At 43.2% G+C, this 27,429-nt stretch overlaps 1 protein-coding gene across 3 annotated transcripts in view; it reads right to left on the bottom strand.

Moving 5' to 3' along the window:
* Window positions 1–27,429, bottom strand: part of ACSL6 (acyl-CoA synthetase long chain family member 6) — a 439,484-nt gene that overhangs the window by 205,407 nt on the left and 206,648 nt on the right. For all 3 annotated transcript variants that reach the window (XM_075344540.1, XM_075344541.1, XM_075344539.1), the window contains one exon: window positions 17,716–17,936. In XM_075344540.1, the coding sequence (XP_075200655.1) occupies window positions 17,716–17,936 (221 nt within the window). Of the gene's footprint in view, window positions 1–17,715; window positions 17,937–27,429 lie in introns of those variants that run through there.

Below are 27,429 nucleotides of genomic sequence, written 5' to 3'. Positions count from 1 at the left end.
AGTCTATTTTTGTGTTTCAATTTAGAACGTCAGTGGCGGATGTACCAAAGTGAAGAAACTCACTGATGACCTGATGATACCAAAGCCACACACTGTAAAAGAGGACAAATTGCATGAATGTTAAATGAAAAATTAATTGATTGAAATTAAATGAAATGAACTGATGTTAAAGTATGACATAAAAGATAAAAAAAAATATATATATATATATATATATACAGTATATACAGTATATACAGTACATATATATATATATATATATATATATATATTAGCTGTAGTACCCAGGCGTTGCCCGGGATAGTAACTGTCTCTCTCCCAGTCTATGTCTGTGTGTCGCTGTCTGTCTGTTTCTCTATCTGTCTCTTTCCTTATCTGTCTGTGTCTATGTCTCTGTCTGCCTGTTTCTATCTCTCTGTCCGTATCTGTATCAGTCTATCTGTCTCCATCTCTGTGTCTGTCTGTCTCTCTCTATCTCTGTGTCTTTCTCTATGTCTGTGTCTGTCTGTCTCTCTCTTTCCCAATCTGTCTCTTTCCCCTCTGTCTCCTTCCCCGTCTGTCCTTTCCCGGTCTGTCTCTTTCCCCGTCTGTCTCTTTCCAGGGCTGTCTCTTTCCAGGGCTGTGTCTTTCCCCGGCTGTCTCTTTCCAGGTGTGTCTCTTTGCCCATCTGTCTCTTTGCTCATCTGTCTCTTTGCCCGTCTGTCTCTTTCCACATTTGTCTCTTTCCCCGTCTGTCTCTGTCTGTCTCTATCCCCGTCTGTCTCTGTCTGTGTCTCTTTCTATCTGTTTCTGTCTCTATCCGTCTCCCCTCTGACATCTTATTACCTCACACATAAGCTTCTTATACTAACAGTTTATTTTGTTCCTATAGCAACCACTCACAGCTGCTATTAATAGCCTGTAGCTCGCACCTTTATTCAGTTTAATGGAGGCAAGATTTTGGAGAGTAACTGTAAAGTGCGGGGTTAAATTTTCCCGTCAAATCATAGTCTATGACGTTCCCCGAGTCACATGAGGTGTCTGTGCAAAATTTTGTGATTGTAAACACGACGGTGCGAAATCCTTTAGTGGACATACACACACATACATACATACACACATACATACATACACTCAGGTTTATATATTAGATAGGGTTGGTTTATTTAATTGTGAGAACAAAAGAACGAAGCACCAAGTATTAAATTAGTGAATTGGATTCAACTTGTAAATAGCGATGGGCAGACTCGCAGACAACCGGGACTGGAGGGTCCCTGTTATCTCTTTTCAAAACCCGGTTCCAATCCACAATCCAGTCCCAGTATAAGTCAATGGGGATCAGAAACCGGAGACAAAAAATGTTGGTAAAAGGGATAAGTAGATAGGAGCACGCCTGATCTCCTTTCTGATCATCTATCATTGAGGCAAGCTGCTTCCAGGTTGTGCACTCACTTCCGATGCAGCTAATTAACCTTCATTGAATATCCACTGCTTTCCCTGCCCACCAGTGCCTGTAAATGGTTGCAGTTAGCCGTGCCCCCACACTGAGTGGTAGCTGACTGCTTCCATTCACAGGCACTATGCTCGTCTATATTGTAGGCCACGGTCACATTGGCGTATGGCATCCGATGCAACAAGCAAATGACTTTCGGCTCAGGCTCTGCTGCGAGCGTGGTCCAAGTGTCATGTGACTGTGATCCAATCATGCGATCATATGACAGCTGAGGAGGAGAGGGAGGGATTAATCTCCCAATCTTATCCATTGTCAGCCTGTGCTGTCTGATATCCAAGTGCAGTCTGATGTTTCTCTCGCACCCATAGACTTCCATGGTTTCAAGTGATAGGAGACAAGCAAACAATCGCAGCATGCTGCGATTTTTTTCCCTCAATCCGATTAGGGCTGAGGAAAAACTTGCAGATGTGAGAGGCAGCTATGTCTTACATGGGGCCGAGTGCAATGCGAGATTTTCTCACTGCACTCATGTGAGTAATATGTCAGTGTGACTCTTCTCGTAGAGTAAAAATAAATAAATAAAAAAATTGGCGTAGGGTCCCCCCATATTAAGATACAGTACCAGCACAGATAAAGCCCATGGCCACAGGCTGCAGCCCCAGCCCTACGCTTATCTTGGCTGTGTATCAAAATAAGAGGAACCACATGTGGCTTTTTTTATCACTATTATTTAAATATATAATTAAAAAAACAGCGTGCAGTCCCCCAAATTTTTATACCCAGCCGAGATAAAACTCGACTGCTGGGGGCTGGTATTCTTAGACTGGGAAGGGCCATAGTTATTGGCCGCCTCCCAGCCTAAAAACAGCAACCTGCAGCCACCCAGGATTGTCGCATCCATTAGATGTGACAAATCTGGTGCTTTACCCGACTCTTTCCGTTGCCCTGGTGCAGTGCCAATCGGGGTAATAAGGGGTTAATAACAGCCCATAGCTGCTACTAAGCCCTAGAATAGTGATGGCAGGTGTCTATGAAACTCCACCATCACTAATCTGTAAATGAAAGTAAATAAACACAGACACCGAAAAATCCTTTATTTGGAATAAAATACAAAAAACACCCTCTTTCACCACTTTATTAACCCCCTAAACACACCTGCAAGTCTGACATAATCCACACAAGGTCCCACAGTGATTCCAACTTTGCTACATCTCAGTCACAGCAAGCGGCCATAGAGCATGACTGCCCACTGTGAGCTCCAGAGAGAGAATGAATGAGCCGCGATGAGCGATGACTGGATGTAGGCAGACTCTGTCACACAGGCTAGGGGCGCATCTGACTGCAACCAATCACAGAGGCCAGGCTGGTGGGTGGGTAAAGCAGTGCATATGGATGAGAAATGATGAGCGGCCCAGAGAGGCCGCAGGAGCAGTATACAGCCATGCGGGAGCAGTTTACAGCCGCGACGGCGTCTTGGTAAGTATGAAGCGCTCGCTTCATTCTCATTTTCTTTATTTTTCCTTTATTTATTTATTTTTTTAATTTCTCATGTGCCGAATCCGGATCAAACACCCGTAATCCCATCCCCGCCATCCAGGCAACTTTAAAACCGCGCAAATCCGGACTTTTACAGTCCAGGTCCGCCCATCCCTACTTGTAAGCAAAAAAAGTCTAAAGGAATAGAATAATACCAAAAAAATGATTGAAAATAAATGACACTACATGTCCAAATCTTGAATAGCATAATTAGATTAATTAAAAGAAAGGGGAGTGAATGAATTCTGTAGAAAGAAAACTGATTACATTTTTTTTGCATGTGATATCACGAACATCATAATGGTGTTCTCTTTCACTCCCCCTCCTTTTAATTAATCTAATTATACAATTCAAGATCTGGACATGTAGTGTTATCTTATTTTCAATCATTTTTTCGGTATCATTCTATTCCTTTACACTTTTTTTCTGCTTACAAGGTGAATCCAATTTACTAATTTAATACTTGGTGCTTCGTTCTTTTGTTCTCACAATTTGGCTACATTCACACGACCGTTCCGTTTTTGCGGGCCACAATTCACAGATGCATCCGTGTGGCATCCGTGTGACATCTGTTCTGTTCCATATACGGTCCGTGTGTCATCCGTGTGTCATCCGTGTGCCTTCCATTTTTTTGCGGACTGCAAGAAACGGAAGCAGCAAGAAAGATAAATAGATGAGTAGATATAGAGATGGATAGATAGATATAGAGACAGAGAGATAGAGGGATGAATGAATGAATGAATGGAGGGATAGATAGATAGATAGATGAGAAAGGCGTATATAATGTCCCACCCCCTCCATATGCTAAGCTGGCACCCTTTTGTGACTTTCATGTGGCACTAAAGGGTGCTTAGCCTTCTATTTAGCCAAAAAATAAATAAATAATTAAAAAAAAAAACTTACTTGGGGTCCCCACTATCTTTTGTAGCCAGCTAGGGTAAAGCAAACGGCTGCAGCCTGCAAACCACAGCTGGCAGCTTCACCTTAGCTGGTAATGCAAAACAGAGGGCACCCCACGCTGTTATTTAAAATTAAATAAATAATTTAAAACAAAAAACGTGGGGTCCCCCCCAAATTGGATCACCAGCCAAGGTAAAGCAGACAGCTGGGATCTGGTATTCTCAGACTAGGGAGGTCCACCGTTATTGGACACTCCCCAGCCTAAAAATAGCAGGCCACAGCTGCCCCAGAAGTGGCGCATCCATTAGATGCGCCAGTCCTGGTGCTTTGCCACAACTCATCCCGTTGCCCTGGTGCGGTGGCAAACGGGGTAATATATGGGGTTGATGCCAGATGTGTAATGTCACCTGCCATCAAGCCCTGGGGGTTAGTGATGTCATGTGTCTATCAGATATCTGACATCACTAACCCAGTGAGTAATAAAAAAAAATTGACAACAAAAAAAGTTTTACTTGAAAAAACACTCCCCAAAACATTCCCTCTTTCACCAATTTATTGAAAAGAACAATCAAATCCGGGTCCGACGTAATTCAATAAGGGGGTACCACGACGATCCATACCATAGTCACTGTCCCAGTCAATGAAGAACAGAATGTTCCCCATTGGCTTGGAGAGCAGTGCAGTGACCTGAGATAACATCAATAGGTCAGCCCAGGTCACTGCAGAGGTTGACGAGCGCTGCTCTCAGGAGGTTAGATGAGATCATTACCTGCTGTGACGATTTCCTGCTCTCCTGACGTCAGCGCTGTCACTGCCTTCTACAGTATGCCCGCCGCGTTCACAGCGAAGAATCGCGGGAGCCCGTGACATTGCCGCTAGTGACAGTCTTGTGCCACCCGCGAGACGTGATGTGAGAACTCGGCGGGCATAGAATGCAGTGACAGCGCTGACATCAAGAGAGCAGGCGAGCACCACAGCAGCTAATGATCTCATCTAACCTCCTGACAGCAGCGCTTGTCATCCCCACGGCTGCACGCACTGCAGTGTGAGAAGCTGCTGATACTGCAGTGCGGGCAGACACTGACACTACAGTGCGGGCATATGCTGACATTGCAGTGCGGGCATATGCTAACACACTGCAGTGCGAGCAGCTGCGGGGCTGGCGGGGAGCGGGACACAGACTGCATGGGCACCCGACAGAGGTCACACGGAAGTGCGGCACGGTGGCTCAGTGGTTAGCACTGCAGTCTTGCAGCGCTGTGGTCCTGGGCTTGAATCCCACCAAGGACACCATCTGCAAGGAGTTTGTATGTTCTCCCCGTGTTTGCGTGGGTTTCCTCCGGGTACTCCGGTTTCCTCCCACACTCCAAAGACATACAGATAGGGACTCTAGATTGTGAGCCCCAATGGGGACAGTATTGCCAATGTATGTAAAGCGCTGTGGAATTATTAGCGCTATACAAATGAATAAAATTATTATTATTATTATTAAGTGCTTCCGTGTGGCTTCCGGGGATTTTGCGGGCCCATTGACTTGTATTGAGTCACGGTCCGTTATTACGGAACAGAATAGGCCATGTTCCATAATAACGGATCGGACATACGGCATCTGATGTGTTTTTTTGTAGGATCGGATGCATACGGAAATTCTTCCGTGTGCCACCCGATCCTACACAAAAGACATTGAAAAGATGGTTCTGTCGGTAGGTCCGCAAAACAACAGGAACTGACCAGGACAAACGGAACAGTCATATGAATGAGCCCTTTATCAAACCAACCGTATATATACAGTACAAGTGCATCTCAATAAATTAGAATATCATCAAAAAGTAAATTATTTCAGTAATTCAATACATAAAGGGAAACGCATATATTAAATAGAGTCATTACAAACAGAGTGATCTATTTTAGGTGTTTAGTTCTGGTAGTGTTGATGATTATGGCTTACAGCCAATGAAAACCCAAAAGTCATTATCTCAGAAAATTAGAATAATTATCACAAAACACCTGCCTAAGCATTTATAATGGTCCTTTAGTCTGGTTCAGTAGGCTACACAATCATGGCGGAGACTGCTGACTTGACAGATGTCCAGAAGGCAGTCAGTGACACACTCCACAAGGAGCACAAGCTACAAAAGGTCATTGCTTAAGAAGCTGGCTGTTCACAGAGTGCTGTATCCAAGCATATTAATGGGAAGTTAGGTGGAAGGAAAAAGTGTGGTAGAAAAAGGTGCAAAAGCAACCGGAATAACCGCAGCCTTGATAGGATTGTTAAGAAAAAGCCAATCAAAAATTTGACGGAAATTCACAAGGAGTGGACTGCTGCTGGAGTCAGTGCTTCAAGAGCCGCCACACACAGATGTATCCAGGACATGGGCTACAACTGTCGCATTCCTTCTGTTTAAGCGACTCATGACCAATAGACAACACCAGAAGCGTCTTTCCTGGATCAGGGAGAAAAAGAACTCGACTGTTGCTCAGTGGTCCAATGTGTTGTTTTCACATGAAAGTAAATTTTGTCCACACTGCCAAAAGTACCAATTTCTGGTTTAAAGGGAAACTGTTACCAGTTTTATCAGTACTGAATCAAAAGAATCACTCCATTCTATGAAGGTGTACCTTGTCCCCTGACTCCCCTTGCAGACCCCAGAAATAACTGTATAAAATCTGACTGCCATGTATGCAAATTACCTACTCTGGTCAGATGAGGGTGCTCTTTTTTGGCTCCTGTCCCCCCTCCTGCCACTGTTTGCCATCCTCATTTGATGATTGACGCATCTGACATCTCCGTTATCATCCACGTATTGGGCTGAATCTCGTGCCTGCGCAGTTATTCCTGACTCAGGTAGGTGCACTTCACTCTGCCTCATTGCAGGCAGAGCCAAAAACATAGGTGCGCTTGCGCGAGCCCGTAAGCTCGGTCACAATCTCGCATCTGGGCAGAGAGCTCACGGGCTCATGCAAGCGCACCTATTATTTTCGGCTCTGCCAGAAATGGGGCAGAGTGAAGTGCGTTTGCGTGAGCCAGGAATGACTTCGCAGGCGTGAGATTCAGCCCCGCTACGTGGAGGATGACGGTGGTTTCAGATGCGTCAATCATCAAAGCAGGATCAAAACAGCAATGGAGGGGGGACAGGAGACAAAAAAGAGTAAGCCCATCCCACCAGAACAGGTCATTTTCATATGTGGCGGTCGGATTTTATAAAGTTATTTGTAGGGTTGTTTCTCACCTTACCTAAACCCCATAGAGAATCTATGGGGTATTGTCAAGAGGAAAATGAGAGACACCAGACCCAACAATGCAGACGAGCTGAAGGCCGCTATCAAAGCAACCTGGGCTTCCATAACACCTCAGCAGTGCCACAGGCTGATCACCTCCATGCCACGCCAGAAGGCACCCCAATCAAGTATTGAGGGCATTTACTGTTCAGACTTTTCAGTAGGCCAACATTTCTGAGTTTAAAATCGTTTTTCAGTTATATAATATTCTAATTTTCTGAGATAATGACTTTTGGGTTTTCATTGGCTGTAAGCCGTAATCATCAACAGTAACAGAAATAAACACTTGAAATAGATCCCTCTATGTGTAATGACACTATATAATATATACATTTCCTTTTTGTATTGAATTACTGAAATAAATTAACTTTTTGATGATATTCTAATTTATTGAAATGCAACTGTATAAATATGAAATTTTTATCTTTTATGTCATACTTTAACATCAATTTCATTTAATTCCAATCAATTCATTTTTAATTTAACATTCTTGCAGTTTGTCCTCTTTTACAGCGTGTTACTTTGGTGTCATCAGGTCACCAGTGAGTTTCTTCACTTTGGTACGTCCGCCACAGAAGTTCTAAATTGAAGCACAAAAATAGACTACAATTAAATTAATACAATTTTTCACACAAAATCAATAACTTTTTATTCAATACCATGACTAAGTAATACAAGCTGGTATAATATGAACAGTGTTCTCTCTTTTGTTTTTGATTTATATGGAAACATTATTCACATTTTCTCTTTTTATCTTGATATAATTCTTCGCAAACATCACTAACTTGAATAACTCAGTTAGGTAATACACCTGTTGAAATGTTAGAGAACTAGTTTATGATTTAGTATATTTTATTGGCTAGCTGCTTGTGTATATATTTTTGCTTTTTACTGTAAGTAAATGGTTCTGGTTATGTAATGTATTGAACTATATTTATGACTAGCTGTACTACCCAGCTTCGCCCGGGTTAATAACTGCTGTTAAAATAGAATTTATTAACAAAAATGTATTCTGCACTCAAAAACCACAAACAAATAGAAATGTAATTATTAAAAGGTAAAAACTAAGCTAATAGAAGCATTTCACAACATATATTTCATCACCACAGATATTCCACACAGATTTAACAAATTGGCCAAGTAATGTGCTCCGTCTGTCTCTTTCCAGGTCTGTCTCTTTCCAGGTCTGTCTCTTTCCAGGTCTGTCTCTTTCCCCGTTTGTCTGTCTCTGTGTGTCTCTTTTTTTGTCTGTCTCTAGCTCTCTGTTTCTTTCCCAATCTGTCTCTTTCTAGTTCTGTCTCTTTCCCAGGTCTGTCTCTTTCCCCATCTGTCTCTTTGTCTGTGTCTTTTCCTGTCTGTCTCTTTCCCTGTCTGCCTGTCTCTGTCTGTCTCTTTCCTTGTCTGTCTCTATCAACGTCTGTGTCTTTCCCCATCTATCTTTGTCTGTCTCTCTGGCTGTCTCCTCCTTCCCTGTCTGCCTGTCTCTGTCCCTGTCTGCATGTCTATCTGTCTCTTTCCCCATCTGTCTCTTTCCCCATCTGTCTCTTTCCATGTCTGTCTCTTTCCAGGTCTGTCTCTGTCTCTTTCCAGGTCTGTCTCTCTCTCTGTCTGTCTCTGTTTGTCTATCTCTATCCGTCTCCCCACCGACATCTTATTACCTCACATATAAGCTTCTTATACTATGAATGTCTTTTGTTCCTATAGCAACCAATCACAGCTCCTACTAATAACTTGTCGTTCCAGGCTCCATTTACTTTAATGGAGGTATGTTTTTTGTAGAGTAACTGGAAAGTGCGGGGTTAAATTTTCCTGTCAAAACATAGTCTATGATGTTCCCTGGGTCACATGAGGTGTCTGTGCAAAATTTCGTTATTGTAAATGTGACGGTGCGGATACACTTTTCGTTTCACTTTTCCCCCATTATGTAGATAGGGGCAAAATTGATTGGTAAATTGGAACGCGCAGGGTTAAAATTTCGCCTCACAACATAGCCTATCACGCTCTCGGGGTCCAGACGTGTGAGTGTGCAAAATTTTGTGGCTGTAGCTGCGACGGTGCAGATGCCAATCCCGGACATACACACACACACACATACATACACATATTCAGCGTTATATATTAGATAACTTATAATACTCCACAGATACAGTATGTTCGGTTATATCTGTTTCTGCTAGCATGCCCTTTTTCAAATCTGAGGGGGCCGGTGCTTTTGTGTATTTGTCATGTATTTATAGCCTGCTATGTATAACCCCCTTTTTATGTGTGATTTTCTTGAAGAATTAGAAAGACTCTCTGAAACGTGTAGAGAAATAAACCCCATTCATCTATTCCTGGATATTTTAATTATTATGGTAGCACGGCAATATCACCCATTCTTTCTTTCCTGGATATTGCCAATACCCCACGTAACAGTACAGTACTGATTGGCCACACCACAGGACTCGGGAAGGAAGGTGCGCCATTTGATGTTTGGAGCACAGATTTTCCTTGAATAGTTTGCGGACTCCATTTGCAGAGCCTCTAAGTGCTAGAACAACAGAAACCCCCTCAAGAGACCACATTTTGGAAATTACACCCCTCTGGGAATTCATCTAGGGGTGTAGGGATGATTTAGTCTCTTGAAAACACCCATTCTGTGAAATGCAGTAAAAATACTGAATTAAAAATTGCAAATAAGCCCTAGTTGTGCCCAGGACATTGTAGTGTCCATATATTGTCCCCAGCTCATGCTTTTGGAGACCTGCCCCCTGTAAATTAAGCTTGCTCTCTTCACTACAACAATGCCAAACATGGGCACGTTAACTATGCTTTTTTGAAGGGGTGGAGCCAAAGCGTTTTTCCAGAGCCTTTGTACTACCATTAATGTGAAAGCCGCCTATATTTCCGTTATAGAAGGAAAAGATATCGGCACATCCAACATAAAATAATTTCTTTCTTTATTTTCACATGGTATTAAAAATGTCCATCCATATTTAGAAGATCCTGACGCGTTTACGACGCAAAAGAGCGTCCTTAATCATAGGCTAACATTTTTAGTGAGCTCTAGACATTTATAGGCAATGATCAACAATATTAGAGACAATTAGTAACATGATTAAAATCACACACTAAAAACAAAAAAGTAAGATTGGACAAAAAGAAGGAGGAAGGGATTATGAAACACGGTAGTATAGAGTATCTCATATAAAGTAGCATTAATAATATTTCAGCAACGACATAGATCAAGTCATATTTAATCTCATAATAATTGCAACAAACTGTGTGACTGAACACATTTCTCTTTTCTTTTTATTCAATATATATAATATAAATCATTTCTATAGTTCATACCTTCTAGAAATTTGGTTTTTAATGTAAGGATCCAATAAGCTTCTCTCAAAGCTAGATTTTTCATCCTATTACCACCCGTAGTGGATGCATTGACTTTCTCAATAGCTAAAAAAGAGAAGCTATCCAGCCTTCCCCTATGTGCAGTTATAAAGTGTTTGGCAGCTCCTGAGTATGAAGCATTGCCATTATTAATGTTTGCAATGTGTTCAGCCACACATTTTTTTATTTTACGAGAAGTATATCCGACATAACGCAATTCACATGTTGCACATTCAATACAATAAATCGCATGATCTGTATCACAATTGATGAAAGATTTTATCGTATGCGTATTACCAGAAGGAAGTGAAATCACAGTTTTTCTATTTTGGGCAAAAGGACACATATTACATCTGGATCATTCTGACAAAAATCAGAGATTAATTTTCTCTACAGCACATAGTGTTCATTTTCAGCAAATAAAAGCAATAATTCTCAAATATTTGCCTGTTGTTAATCAGGATGAGATCCTGGGAAAGGTATTAAAAAATGGTTGCATGTGTGTGGCAAGACGAGGTCGATCCTTGGGAAACATACTTTCCCCCAGCTTTTTTTCCACAGTAAAGTGAAAGGTTTTTATCGGTGTGGGGGATACAGATGTATTATGTGCCCTTTTGCCCAAAATAGAAAAACTATAGAAATGATTTATATTATATATATTGAATAAAAAGAAAAGAGAAAAAATTCCCTTTTTTTTCTATCTCCAAAGTGTTCAGTCACACAGTTCGTTGCAATTATTATGAGATTAAATATGACTTGATCTATGTCATTGCTGAAATATTATTAATGGTACTTTATATGAGATACTTTATACTACGGTGTTTCACAATCCCTTCCCCCTTCTTTTTGTCCAATCCTACTGTTACGAATCGGCGCCGCCATAGCTGCAAGCAGCCTGCTGCGGTCCTTGTCGCGCCCAGGCGCCGGCTGCCGTTTTAGACCGTGCCTCGGGTCGTCCAGATGGCTGCTTCCTCCTCCACGTCTAAGTGCGGAGAGGCGGCTAGTGCGCATGCGCGCCCCGATTTACCCCAGCCAGAGACCAAGTCCAGTGTTTCGCCTAGTGAGCATGCTCAGCCTGATAGTGTCATTTCTGAGGCCAAGTCATCAGTTCAGGCTACTGAGCATGCTCCTACACTTAGTGCGAAAAGCCTCTTTGCACAGGTACTTGGACATCGTGCCGTCTCTAAGTCCTGTGTTGTGCCTACTGAGCATGCTCAGGCAGATAGTCTGATTTCTGAGACTGTTGTTCAGGCTACTGAGCATGCTCAGGCACTTAGTGCATCAGAGGCTAGGTCCGGTAAAGACCTCACTGGGCATGTCCGTGAGGTGGCAGGCTCTGATAGGCCGACACACATCAGGTGTCCTGATGATGTGGCCACTCCGGACTGGCTCTTGGAGGCCCGCCCCTATGACACGGCACCTCACCATTGGTCGTCAGACGATGGCAGGTGAAGTGTTTGGGGCGTGGCTGCCAAGAGGTCATCAATGACGTGGTGGTTCCGGATAGGCCACTGGTGACGTCGCTGATAACATGGCACTCTGCTATTGGACCTTGGTGGTTCCACCCTGGGTTTGGGGCGGACCCAGGTTATAAAAGGGGCTGAACACAACATGAAGGTGAGAAGTCTTCACTTAAGAGTTCATGGTGGCATAAGCTTTGTTGGAAGTGGTAGATAGGGCTAGGCAAACGGTGCCTGTTATGCCAAGATTCATGGCTCAGCACATCAGGGTCAGGCGCCGTGCTTCCTTGCTGCCGTTCCAGTGGTGCTATAGCAATCCAGTGATCCAGTGGCGTTAACTGGGCTGCGGCTGCTGCGTTACTTGTCAGGTTGTGTCCTCTACCCACACGGACAGCATACCTGCTGCGTCACTTGTCCGAGAGTGCCCTTTACGCACACGGACAGCGTACCTGCTGCGCCACCTGTCCGGTTGTGCCCTCTAGGTGCACGGAAAGTGTATCCCAGAACCCCTGTGGAGTTAACAGGGTGTTCCTGGATTGGGTGTGTGAACCCTATTTCCCTCCTCGGCTTCCCAGTCAAATGCTACTCGTGTGACTACCTAGTCTGACATGTCCTTCACACACGTGGCCAGTCGAGTGGTGAACAGAAACGCTAATCGGAGGACCGCTCGGCCTGATGTGCCTTACACACGTGGCCAACAGGACGCTGTCGCAGCGGTCTTCTCGATCAATGCTAACTGGTTACATCTGGCCTGACGTGTTCCCTACACACGTGGTCGGAGTAGCGCCCAATCCACCGAAACGCTAACTGGGTTGTCATCTGGTTTGAAGTCATAAGCTCTATAGTCTCCGCCTAACCCACAGGGTGCCAGCAGCTCCATTGCCATCTGGAGCACGGTGGGCCCCGACTGGAGATTGGGATATATACCCCCTGGTCCTAATCTGCCGGTCCCACTGTAACACCTTCTTTTTTGTTTTTTTCTTTTTAGTGTGTGATTTTAATAATGTGTTACTAATTGTCTCTAACTATATTGTTGATCTTTGCTTATAAATGTCTAGAGCTTACTAAAAATGTTAGCCTATGATTAAGGACGCTTTTTTGCATCGGAAACGCGTCAGGGTCTTCTAAATATGGATCGACTTTTTTAATACCATGTGAAAATAAAGAAAGAAATTATTTTATGTTGGATGTGCCGATATCTTTTCCTTCTATTCAAGTTATAGTCCACCTGGCGGACTTCATATCGTTGCACTCCATGGATGTGTGATGATGACCTATTCCATTGGGCGTGTCAAGCTTTCCTCCACTTCGTCTATATTTCCGTTAATAGATAATGGACCTGAGTGGGGACTTGTGTTTTTGTGAGTTGAGTTGAATGCTATGTGGTGGCAATTTGGGCACAGAACATTTTGAATCCGTTCACATTTATCCCATTCTCATTGCTGAGCACTTGCATCAGGGTTTAAATCTACATCTCCAAAATATGTTTTTCAGGTGAAATCACTGATGGATCCATTCATTATAACGAGGCAGCAGGGTTACTTCGGACTCTGTTGGGCCTCTGTTCAGCGATGTCCGTATTTTCAAAGGTGAACAAAAGTGTTGATGATCACACTTCTGTGCAAGCCTAAAAAGACGCATAAAATGATTGACACCGCCGCACCACAGGCCAGATGGGAGTTCAAAGTGACTTCCTCTGCCTTATTACAGCAAATTTTCCATTGTGAATTTTGGCTGAATGACGATTTTCAAAAATTTATAAGAAAATCCAGTGTAAGTGCTGAGCGTAGAGCGCAGGATAAATATGAGCCATGCCTTTGGGAGCCAGAATGAGCAAATCAACAGCAGTTGAATTGGCTTTATTTATTTATTTTTTACGCCATTCACCTTGCGGTATAAATTATTAGGTGCCTTTATTCCTCAGGTCAGTATGATTACAGTGATGCCAGGTTTAAATGTTTCCTTAATTTTGGCTACTATAATGCTAAAAAACTCTTTTTATAAAAGAAACGTTTTTTGCATCACCAAAATTTGAAGGCTATAGTTTTTTTATTTTTTTACTGACAGAGTCACAAGAAGGCTTGTTTTTTGAGGCATGAGTAAGATTTTTTATTGGTAAAAATTTTTAAGCCACATAATGTTTTTTGATCGGTTTCTATTCCACTTTTTGTAATGAAGAATAAAGAAGAAACTGCAACTTTGGAATTGTATTTTGTTGTTTGTTACGCTGTTCATTTTGTTATCAAAGTGATAAGATTTATTCTGAGGGTCTGTACATTTACAGTGATACCACATTTATATAGTTTTTTATGTTTTGAATCTTTTCCACCATAAAAACAATTTTACAGAAAATAGTTTTTTCATTGCTGTATTCTGAGAACTATAACTTTTTAATTTTTTCGCTAACAGAGCTGTATTGCAGCTTGTTTTTGCAGGACAAGATGGTGGTACCATTTTTATTTAGATTTTACTTTTTGATCGCATTTTACCACTTTTTTTGTCAGCTCTATGATGAAAAGACATTGTTTTTGCTACTTTTTTTATTATTTTTTTACCGTATTCACTGAGGTGATTAACTAGTGGAACAGTTCAATGGATAAGGTTGTTACGAATGTGGCGATACCAAATATCTGTACTTTTTTTTACATACATTTACATACTGGAATCATTTTTTTTTATTTTTTGTTCTTTATTTTCAGATTTTTTTAATATTTCTATTTCTATCAATTTTTTTTAACTGTTTAATTTTTTTACTTATTCCCTTTATAAGACATTACTTTTTAGTACTCTGATCACTCATATAATCCACTGCAAAGCATGATCATTGCAGTGGAATATATGTCAGTGCTGCACTCCCAGCACTGACAGTTCACCTCGCACACCATGCATCTGGCATAGTATGTGAGGCTTTCTGTAGCTGGGTGACCCAAGGGTCATCATGATGATGTCCCCGGGTTACCATGGCAGCGATCCGCTCACCATGATCGCATTATGGGGACCCGATCCCGATGTAGTGTATATAATAGTAAGAGCCACAGAATCATGTCTCTAGTATATATATATTAAAATAAAGATAATGTGGCCACCCCTTTAACTCAATCTGCAGACAGCAGCAGACCATGTAATACAGCAGCTATAGGAGGCAAACGATGCAAAACTTTTAACCCCTTTGCGACATAAGACATACTGGGTATATCATGATAGTTGGTGTGATCCCGACAAGGTCGTACCGAGTGCGTCATCGCGATTGCAGGGGCTCAGGCGCCATGCCATCGTGATCGCTGCCAGGTCTGCAGCTTATGTTATAGCTGAGAGCCGCTTATCACTGCCAGGAGCAGTGCATGCACTGCTCAGGGAAGTTTAACCCCCTAAATGCTGCGATCAATAGCGATCGTAGCATTTAGGAGTCAAATGGTACAACAATTTTAATAAAACCCAGATACATGCATTTAAGTAAGAATAAATTTTGCCCAACAAGGTGGGCAACCTTCTTATAGGATTGTCGTTACCTATAATTAATCATTCTCAGTGAGTGTTAAATAGTAATTATCTAGTTCTGTATTTTTTCCAATTGATTTCATCATCATTTCAAAAATTTCTACCATATGACAGTGAATGGAAATATTCTGTCACAAAGATGTTTTTGCAAGCATTGCCAACTGTCATGGCAGCATCAGGATCTGTGGAACTTCAATTCTTGCACTCTGCCTGCTAATTTCTCTGATATCTGTGATCAACGCAGGAAGACTTGGGTGTCTGCTCACAGACTTGTATTTCATAGGCAAGCTAGCAAGAGTTAATCTCTGCTGGGCTGCTTGTTAATCTCTTTTAGTCACATGCTATGGGAAAGCCAGTCATAGTCACTCACCTCTTATACATGCTGGCTTGACACTTGCATTAGTGTCAGTTATAGTTTGTCTATACTGACCTGGAGAGGTGGATTCATCCAGGCTTATTGGTGCTTGTTATATTATTGTTGTTAGTGGTTGTGGTGTTAACTCTTGTTGTCCTTTTGTTGATGCCTTACATCACTTGTTTTTCTCTTTAGTTTATTTCTGTTTATTTCTGCAGTGTGACTGAATTTCTGGTATCCGTGTTTGTCTTTTTTGTTTATCTATCACAAAACTGCCCTTTCCTTCCTTGGGGGAGGGGGGAACAGATTAGCTCTACTCAGTATTATAGTAAGGCACGGGACTTCAGCATCTACACCATTATGAGTAATCCAGGTGACAGTGATAGTCTAGGGTCCCCTAGCATGAGAGACAACATAGGATCTGTAGTGCCCCTGAAGTCATCAGGGTGCTACAAGGTTCTGCATTGCCACCAGGATGCAGGGCCTACCCCCTTAGGGACCCAGAACCCCAGTACCGGTAACACCAAAAACCCAGGTAATCACAGTTTTCCCAACAATCCCCCATACAATGGTACCTAGGGTGGGACGATGGATGGCCACCTAGAGGTGGAGCCACTCCCGTCCACTAGTTGACCAGGTGGGAGGGGCAGACTGTGGAGAGTAGTCAGTCTAGAGTTGAGTAGTGACATCAGAGGTTGTAAAGGTGGAAGAGAAATGACTCCCTGACTCGGGTTGACGGTGACCTGGTACCCGGGAGAGGTAGTTGCCGGTGGAGTACTCCCAGAACTACGCACCGATGGGTTACAGGACCCTAGAACAGGAAAGAGCTTCAAGACGACCTGTTAACACCTGCACATTAAAGGGAACCATCAAGGACCTTGCTGACCCTAAAGAATCCGATGACTCAGTAGCAAAGGGAGAACCGGGGACAGGACCAGAGACTCCATCCCCACAGGGTTCACGCTACCATCAGGCGGACAGAAGTGGACAAACCACAGACTGGGGACCCCCAGTATTACATACCACGGGGACCCACTTACCAGAGACAGGTGCAGGGGAAGAAGATACCAGGGAACCAAACTGGCACTGGGACGAAGGGGACCTGGAGGTGAAACCAGCTGGCCTCAGGCAACCAGTTAACATCTAAAGTGAGTAAACCAATTGCACTGAATACCTGTCTGGACTCCTTCTTCCAACGCCCACCGCACCATACACCCGCTGGGGCAATACCCTACTTGCAGAGGGATTACTATACTAGCTGCTAATACCATCAGCCCCAGTAGAGACATTTTGCAGCGGCGGCTCCCTATACCTAGCCGCAACACCGCAAGTCGTGTCACGTATAAACTTTATTCAATAATCCCCTGTAAATATCCCCATTACAAAAAGGCCAAGGGCACGGAATCGGGTAACGGCCACCACATGACATCCCCAATAGAGACTCTGCCCGGAACCGAGTACCCCATATCCCTGGGTGCTACAGATCCCCTTGTCCCTTGCTATCCCACAGTCACATTGTGTCATATTATTACTCACTAATTGAGTTACATAGTCTGGATTACAGGCCAATATATCTTACGTTCAATGATAAATTGTAGCAGAATACAGGAATGGTTTGTGTGATCGATGTATTTAGCTCACACATTGTGGATATATTGTATCTGTAATTGATATTAGGTTTGTTCAGATTCCCAGCTTCTGACAGTAAACCAGAATGTTATCATACACTGGAACTATAATAATAGATAGTTTCACAACTATTCATTCCCCATTTGTGTGTTTTATTCAGTTTAAGGTTTGACATTGGATCGGAAAACTCTTAAATTCAATTATTCTAGTATACTGCACAATTCCATTGATATTTACATATTTACATTTATTACCTCTACTTCTTCTGACTGCAGTAGGAGGTTGCATGGCGGCTTAACAGCTTTGGGTCGACTCGCGAACCAGTATGCAATTACTGCAGCAAAGGCACCTAATCCAACTAATGTGGCAGCTGGCACACTTCGGAAAAACTGGCTGAATTCGTCAAACTCTGGTAGCCTCAAACTCCGCAAAATTTCCTGTGCCTGCATCTTCTCAAGTATTGAAATGGCAAACTCTGCAAAATGAAAGAGAAGAGATCATAAATGTGAGCCCGGGACAAACAATAACACTACCACAAAAAGATGTAGCCAATATAAGATGAACTTTTCCTCTTAAAGGGGCAGTAAACAAGTAATTAGATCTGCCAGATGGATGAGGTTATATAAGTATAGTATATACATATAGTCCTTTCACCTTGGGGGCGACTGGGATGTTTTCTTAGGAACCAAACGGTTAATGTAATCAAATCACAAACTTAAAATGTTGATAATATACAGTAGAATCTATTTGGAGAAATAAAAGTAAAGTGTACCCTTTTATATCCCCTAAATTTGTCCATTCAAGGAGGATGCGGTGCAGGATATCTCTTCCTGTCAGGAAAGGGGGAAACATCTGACAGATGACACCTTGAGGAGCCCACCCACTCCGCAGCCATGGAGAGAGAAACACACACCTACAGATGCTTAAGGATTGATTGTAAGGTCTTCAGTAATTTTATTATTTAGAGGATTCAATTTGATTCATGATATTGGATGCCTTAGACGCAATAAAGAATGAGATTAGAATAAAATAAAAGAATGACTTGAAGAGAAAATTCACCCACCATTGATCTGCTGACAATCCATAGGTATGTGTTAGAAAATCCCATTTGTTTTTGGAGTGCAGACTTCTAAGACCCAAAGCTCAATTCCTGTTACCAGAATAGGCCATATCATTGGTGCAGCCTGAGCAGCCCATAGGGGCACAGGAGGTGGGTAAGGCTACTTTCACACTTGCGTTGAACTGCTTCCGTAGCATTGCGTTGTGTGACGGATGCAATGGATGCGTTGCATATGGTGGCACAACGGATGCTACGGATCGTACAAAACAACGGAAAGCTTTTTTTTTTTTTTCTTCTCTACAGTTTTACCGGCAGCAGACTATTGTGAACGATCAGCTTATCGCTCTCAATAGCCGGCTCCCGTGCCCTCAGCTGAGCGCTCTCACATGCTGGCGGCCGGGCGCTCAGCTGAGCGCTCTTACATGCCGGTGGCCGGGCGCTCAGCTGATCGTTCGGCCACCTAGAATGTGTGCGGGGGCGGAGTGCGAAGTGGGTGGAGCCGAGCGGGCCATGGCGCTGAGGACAGGTGAGTGTGCGTGTGTGTATGTATATCTATGTGTGTGTGTGTGTGTGTATACATACATGCGGAGTGAAGTGCGGGAGGGGGCGGAACAAAGCGGGGAAGTGTCGGGCTCCCTGCACACGTAGCGAGGGTAAATATCGGCAAAGCACTTTGCTTGGTTACCCGATATTTACCTTGGTTACAGGTGCAGGGAGCCAGAGAGAGCATGCGCAGTGAAATCCTACGAATTGTGCTGCTCAAAAAAAGTTACATGCTGCGTTCCTCCCGCCCGGCGCAGCGTCAAAATGAACAACGCTGTGTCGTCCAGCGGATGCAACGCTGACACTTGCGTTACAGTGCGTCGTCCATACAAGTCTATGGAGAATAGCGCAGTGCGTTAACGGACTGCGCTATTCTCCATAGTGACGGACTACGCTGAACGCAAGTGTAAAAGTACCCTAAGGAAACTGCCACCTCAAAAGCTTCTGTCACAGGCAGACGTGTTGGACTGTAAATAAACCATTTTTGCACAGTGGCCTTTTTCTGTCTGTCTCCGCCAATAGCTCTTACCACTACCAATACATTTACAATGTTATAAGTTTATCAAAACTACTGACAGGTAAATGTAGATCTTATAACATCCTAGGTCATATTTTTTTAAATGCTTTTAATTAATTAATGGATCCACATACCTGCCACTACTTTTGATAAATCTACAATGGTATTTTGTGCTATTAGCATCTCCTCTTATTTTCCAATAAAGTAAATCTGATAAATTTCCCTTAATCTTTTGGCTTTTTTTTCTAAATAGTTTTTATTGAACATTTTCTTTGTTAACAAGCATTTTGAACAATATAAAATGAGACATTTACTAAAACAAAATAAAAATAAAACAAGGATATTATCATTTCTCTTAATGTTTTTGGAGCTTGCCGCTTTAAATCTCAGCAAACAGAATAATATAATAATGCACGTCCTTACAGGTGTTGGCTTTCCCTAAAAACAACTGAGAAAGCAAGGACTAGGAGAAACTCTAAGCAGATTGGTAAGAAACTGGCTAAAACATAGGAAACAAAGAGTAGTCATAAATGGTACATTCTGTAAATGGGCTATGGACCGATTCTTTTTAATCTCTTTATTAACCCCTTCACGACCGGCCGATTTTTCGCGTTCCGTTTTTTTTTTCGTCATTCTTTTTCTGAGAGACGTAACAGTCAATATGGTCATATGAGGGCTCATTTTTTACGGAACGAGCTGTACTTTTAAATGAAACCATAAGTTTTACCATATAGTGTACTGGAAAATGGCAAAAAAATTCCAAATGCAGAAAAATTGCAAAAGACACCAAACATATATAGGTTTATAGTTGTATATATAGGTTTACTTTTATATAAGGGGTTAAAAAAAAAATTGGAAGTTTGACCGAAAAAAGTGGCGCACGTTTTACGTCATATTCCGTGACCCGTAGCGTTCTCATTTTTTGGGATCTATGGCTCAGTGACGGCTTATTTTTTGCGTCTCGAGCTGACGTTTTTAACGGTACCATTTTTGCGCAGATGCTACGTTTTGATCGCCTCTTATAGCATTTTGCGCAAAAGTTGTGGCAACAAAAAAACGTCGTTTTGGCGTTTGGAATTTTTTTGACGCTACACCGTATACTGATCAGATTAATTGATTTTATATTTTGATAGATCGGGCGTTTCTGAACGCGGCGAAATGTGTGTATATTTTTTTCTTTTTAACCCTTTAATTTTCAATGGGGCGAATGGGGGGTGATTTGAACTTTTAGGGTTTTTTTTTTTTTTTTATTTTTTAAAACTTTTTTTTAACTTTTTTTTTTTATTTTACAAGTCCCCCTAGGGGGCTATTGCGATCAGTATTCCGATCGCTCTGCACTATCTGCTGATCTGCTGATTCTGCTGATCACAGCTATACAGCTGTAAACAGCAGAAACGCTCTCTTTCTCTTTTGCTGTGCCGCTGGCACAGCGAAAGTGAAAGCAATTCATGTGTAGTTCAGGAGTCATCACATGACCCTGTGCTACCATGACAACTAACGGAAGTCACGTGATCGCGTCACGTGACTTCCGTTATCGGGCGGTAAGTAATAGTTTACCGCGATCGCGCTTATAATGGCGCTGTCACATATTGACAGCGCCATTTAAGGGGTTAAACGGCACGAGCAGAATCGTTAGGCACACATCTCAGCTGTGAAAATCAGCTGAGATGTGTGCCGATCGCGGCATGCTGCCGCCAGCCGACCGGTAATTTTACGTAATTTTACGGCCCGCGGTCGTTAAGGGGTTAATGAACTTGTGGATGGGATTGATAGTAAAGTGTCAAGGGTACTTTACACGCTGCGACATCGCTAGCGATAGATAGCGATATCATGCGCGATAGCACCTGCCCCCGTCATTTGTGCGACATTTGGTGATCGCTGCCGTAGTGAACATTATCGCTACGGCAGCGTCACACGCACATACCTTTACAGCGGCTTCGGTGTGACCGCCGAACAATCCCTCCTTCAAGGGGGATGTGCGTTCGGCGTCATAGCGACGTCACTGCGGTGTCACTATGCGGCCGGCCAATAGCAGAGGAGGGGCGGAGATGAGCGGCCGGAACATGCCGTCCTTCTCCTTCCTTCCTCATTGCTGGTGGACGCAGGTAAGGAGATGTTCGTCGCTCCTGCGGTGTCACACATAGCGAGGTGTGCTGCCGCAGGAACGACGAACAACATCGGACCTGCAGCAGCAACGATATTAAGGAAATGAATGACGTGTCAACGAGCAACGATTTTTCACGTTTTTGCGCTCGTTGATCGTCATTCATTGGTGTCACAGACTGCGATGTCACTAACGGCGCCAGATGTGCGTCACTAACTACGTGACCCCGACGATATATCGTTAGCGATGTCGCAGCGTGTAAAGCACCCTATAGTCTTTGCTGGCGACACCAAACTATGTAGGATATTAAAAACTGACCTTGATAGTACAGTATTACAAAAAAATCTGGATAAGATGTCGGAATGGGCAAACACTTGGCAAATGAGATTTAATGCTGATAAATGTAAAGTAATCCACCTAGGATGGAGTAATCCTATAGCTGCGTATATATTAAATGGAAGTAAACTCGGGACTACAGAACAGCAGAAGGACTTGGGTATTCTGATTACAAGTAAGCTGAGCAGCAGCACTCAATGTGAAGCAGCAGCTGCAAAACCAAACAAGATTTTAGGGTGTATAAAAGTTAGATTTGTTTAGCCTACAAAAAAGACGTCTCTGAGGAGATCTCATTTATATGTATAAATACATGTGTGGCTAATACAAAGAACTAAAGGGTGCTTTACATGCTGCAACATCGCTAGCGATTGCTAGCGATGTTGCGAGCGATACCACCCGCCCCCGTCGTTCGAGCGACATGTGGTCATCGCTGCCGTAGCGAACAATATTGCTACGGCAGCATCACACGCACATACCTGTTCTGCGACGTCGCTGTTGCTGCCGAACAATCCCTCCTTCAAGGGGGAGGTGCGTTCGGCGTCACAGTGACGTCACAAAATAACCGCCTAATAGAAGATGCGGGAAGGAGATGAGCGGCTGGAACATGCCGCCCACCTCCTTCCTTTTCCAGTGGACGGAGGTAAGGAGATGTTCGTCATTCCTGCAGTGTCACACACAGTGATGTGTGGTGCCGCAGGAACGATGAACAACCAGCGGCATGCACCACCAACGATATTATGAAAAGGAGCCACATGTCAACGATCAATGATTTTTGCCGTTTTTTTGCAATTGTTGATCGTCGCTCCTAGCTGTCACACGCTGCGATGTCGCTAACGACGCTGGATGTGCGTCACAAACACCGTGACCCCGACGATATATCGTTAGCGATGTCGTAGCGTGAAAAGCACTCTTGACACATGACTTATTCCTTCCAAAGACAATACTAAGGACCAGGGGGCACTCACTGCGAGTGGAAGAAAAGTGATTCCGGCAGCTAAATAGGAAAGGGTTCTTTACAGTTACAGCAGTCAGACTGTGGAATGCCCTAACACAAGAGGTAGTAATTGCTGATACTATAACAGCTTTTAAAAAAAGGGCTGGATGATTTCCTCAGCGCACACAACATTGTCGGTTATAAATGATTTAGTGACAAAATGTATAATTGGTGGAGGAAGGTTGAACTAGATGGACCGAGGTCTTTTTTCAACCTATGTAACTATGTAGCACACATGTAACACTAAGAAAAACAGTCTGCCATGCAGCAGTAATTGTATGTAGATGCTGATATGTATGGAGGCATCGGGCCTGTGTTCACCATTATTAATTTCATTAATCAGGTCACTTACTGTTTGATATAACAAGTTTGGTATTATTAGTGCTAGTAATGTCAGCAGCTACTTCTTTACTTTGAGGTGTTATTGCTCTTGTGTGCACTTTTTTGTTGGATACTGTATTGTGAGTTGATCTTTTTTACTATTTATTACCTGTGCTCTATACTTTTGATAACTCATATTGTATATTGAGTGCACTATGCGCTTTATTGCTGTTTTTCAATTACAATTACATCTACGGTATATTACTTTGCCGATCATCTACTGTGACAGTTGTGTTATATATTTATCTACATCGTTGTTATTTTCACACCTCGACCCAACTTGCTAGCAGCGCTCTTCCCTCACCAACAAAACCCAAGAAAAAAAAACCACAAAATGAGCATATACCATATAATAAATAATCAAATAGTAGTAGTATGTTTAAATAACATAAGATATTTGGTTAACACTGTTTGATCAAAAAAACATAAGAGCCATCCCACTGCGACAGGTGTACCTAATCAGGACAACCCTACTCTAGTATTAATTCCTTACCTTGCGTCAGTGATATTAATGTGAATAAGGACAATAAAGCACATTGCTCTGACAGCAGCCACCTGCCCATGGGAAGCTATGAAAATAAATGCCTAGCTTAGAGGAAGGGACCAGACCCCATCTTAACAGAGTACAAAAAATACAGAATTGCTCCCATTGCATAAATACCAACTAATGCTCAGGCTAATTTTTTTTAGCTTTTTTTCTTCCATCATCCATAGCATTGTGGAAGCTGCATGGTGGTGACATATATTTATTTTATAATTTATAACTTCCCAGTTTAGCTTAACCCACGTACTTGTGCGACGTCCTGGCAGATAAATAAATTATACCAATTTGCATACAGAAAATGTATATTCTGACCTTTACTGACTTGCTTCCAGGTATCTATTCCTACAGAGAGATGGCAAATACAAACTCACTGAATGTTCATGTAGTTGATGAGCTCTGTCACATTCAGCTTATAACCTCTGCTCTGGAAGGACTACTAGAAAGAAGCCATTTCTAAGCATTTTCTTCTAGATGCAGTATAACTGGTAAAGGAGGGTTGAAATAGATGCATCTAGGTCTTTTTTCAACTTATGTAACTATGTAACTATTTAAGAATGCCGAGGCATCGCAAAGCTTCCTCTGCAAACTCTAACCTCAGGAGTCAGTCTTTAACTAATCTCAGGATCACTATATACCCCGGACTGTGCTTGTACCGCACCCGTGGCAGCAGCCGGGCTGCTGCTGTTGCTCGGATCTGGATCCGCGGTGGCTCGAGGGCTCTCCGGACCCGGGGGTCGCGCGGACACTCGATTAAAAAGGGGGGAGATATGTACAGGGGTTTTATGGAAAGTTCGTGACGCCACCCATGGTGCGTAGTAATATGAGGGACCACCGCTGCCGTTGGGGAGCCCGGTGACGATGGTGTGGCAGCCTGATGTTTATCCCCTCTGTGGGTAAGGGGTTTCTTTCCCAGGGCCCGTTAATGCTGGGATGGTATTTGGGTACCGTTGGGGATAGGAACAGGGGTTTTCAATGTACTCACTCAGTCCCGGAATAACTACACCGACAGCTTGTAAACCAGAAATCTGAGCACCACTGCAGCTTGTAGGGAGCACGCCTGGGTCCGTGCTCTTGGTGTTGCTGTTAGCCTGTGGCCCTGTACTTGGCACCTTCGTCTCTGTTGGACCCGTGGGTATAAAACTCTTCGGGTCCTGCTCACCCGTATGGCTAAAGAAGTGAGCTTCCTCTCAGGGTTCACGCGTAGGATTTCTTTGGACTGTAGTGGGAAAGTCCTATCCCATCGGTGCGCTAGTACCTCGATTTTGGAGCGCGCTGGGGATGATACTTGAAGTCTTCACCCCCGTCGGGGAAATTACCGGAACGCGTGAAGCGAATTTCCGGCCTGAGGTCCACGTACCCCGTCGTGCCCTGGCCCCAGCCCGGTGATAGCTCAAGGCCGCCGGCTGCCCTCCTCGGCAGTCCGTGCTCCCTGACACTGTCCCCTGCGACCGGGGTTCCAGCTCCTACCAGGCCCAGACCAACGTCTGCCACCTAGTACACAGGAGCTCTCCTCCGTGACCTCTCCCTTTCAGAGAGTCACTTTAGCTCTTCCACTCCTCTGCTCAACTCCAGCTCAAACTGTCACTTTCCTCACTCTCCCTTCACCAACCCCCCATGTGGGCGGCCCTATTCCCTTCAGGCCCCCCAATGGTGTGTCTGGTAGGTTAAAGTGGGAAGTGTTCCTAGGATTTTGATTGGCTAAGCTGTTAGCAACACCAAAGGACCAGGATCCTAACCAAGGAGGATGGATACTGTGCAGAAGGGCAGACAGCACAATACCCTGTGACGACCTGATAGGCCAAGCCGTCACATACTCACCAGCTGAGTCCATCTGCTCCTTTTCAGCAAATGGGGAAGACCCAGAAATGATCTCAGCAATCACAATAAGAAACTCCTCCAACCTCCAATTGGACTAAGCAGCTCTACTTTCACAGTTCCAATTATTTCTGCACTCACAATTATTCAAAATGTCAGACAAACTGACCAAAGAGCTATCCAAAGAACTGGAATCTATAACCTTTGATCTAAAAGACGAAATGGATTCTACTGCTTAAACTCTCTTCATAAGCTCTACAAAAAAAGAAGAAAATTTCCAGCACTCTTGGTAGTAGAAATCCAAAGTTTTGTACACCTTTTGTCAAGCCAGTAAGCCGGACTGGACTGTCCATGCACGGACTGCAGCAACACTTTTCTAGGAGTTGTGAGCTGATATAAATTCTGAACTTTCTTGTTTCTTTGTTAAACTCTCTTCACCCATAGAAAAGATATGGAACTTCTTGTTGAGGAAATCAGTTCCTTCAACAACAAGCTAGAAGATTTAGAAAATCGAGCCCGCAGATGAAACATCCATAAGAGAAGGCTGCCCACAACTAAAACAGACCTCCAATCTAACACAACTGCACTTTTCCAATAACTACTCTCAAGTATCTCTCCAGAGCCCTGAGCAAGCGTAAAATGAATGGCCCTCCCCATGACATTATCCACAAGCTTCACTTCTATGAGACAAAAGAGCAGCTTTCACTGGCCACATAGAATGCCTCACCTCTGAAGTTGCAAGGCCATTCCTCACCTCTGAAGTTCCAAGGCCATTCCTATGAGCTCTTTCTGGATTTGGCTCTCACAAACATTGCCAAAAATGGGCCATGAAACCATACCTGGAAGGCCTTTGTTCTGAAAACATATCTCTCATCTAGACTTGGTCCACAGAGTCTTCTCGCCTGAAGATGCTAAACGTTGTCTTACTAAACTACGCCTCCTGGAGCAAGAATCCAACCTCATTTTTCCCACAAGGTACCAAGGATCGTAAAGCCAAATCTCGTGACCTGAATGTTCCACCTTGAACATTGTGCAACTAATCTTCATTTTACTGGACCTTCAGGATAGATAAGTGACCTATCTGCAGTGAGTTATCCCCCTATCTAAACACTTATTGTGCCTTTCAGTTCATTGTCATATCTACAACTACGATTTTATTATAACTTTTGCTTTTATTATGTCCCTTAACTCTTTTAGCTATGGTGTCACTCTTTTTAAAGTTGTAGAACCCTGATTGAGTTCCTTTGCATTTACTGCTAGACATTCTACTAAATGATTCATGTGTTGGTTTCCTCTGTGGGTAAGCTAACTTCCTTATTATATCACCTAACATCTTTGGCTTCTAGAATGGGAGATTGAATTTACTCCTAGCTACTCTCTAGATCGTTAAATATCACCCATGGAGTCAACTAACAAACTCAGCCTGCCCTCACCCCATCATATTTTCCCCACAACCACTATTATCATTGTGTTGCTTTTCTCAGTAAAGATATGACCTCTCAGTGTTCCCACTACACACTGTGCTCAGCCATTTCCTTTATTTGCCACGCCTCACCCCCTTCCTCTTTCCCTGTTTCATTTACATTGCAATTCCTAGTTCAATTGTTTTATGTGTCACCCTTTACCCTTTTTTCTACCCAAGAGGATGTAAAATGGATTACCTCACCTGAACTA

Source organism: Anomaloglossus baeobatrachus, chromosome 4 (assembly GCF_048569485.1).
Source record: "Anomaloglossus baeobatrachus isolate aAnoBae1 chromosome 4, aAnoBae1.hap1, whole genome shotgun sequence".
Classification (NCBI taxonomy): domain Eukaryota; kingdom Metazoa; phylum Chordata; class Amphibia; order Anura; family Aromobatidae; genus Anomaloglossus; species Anomaloglossus baeobatrachus.
The sequence above is the reverse complement of the archived record's forward strand: the minus strand, read 5'-3'. Positions and strand labels throughout refer to the sequence as shown.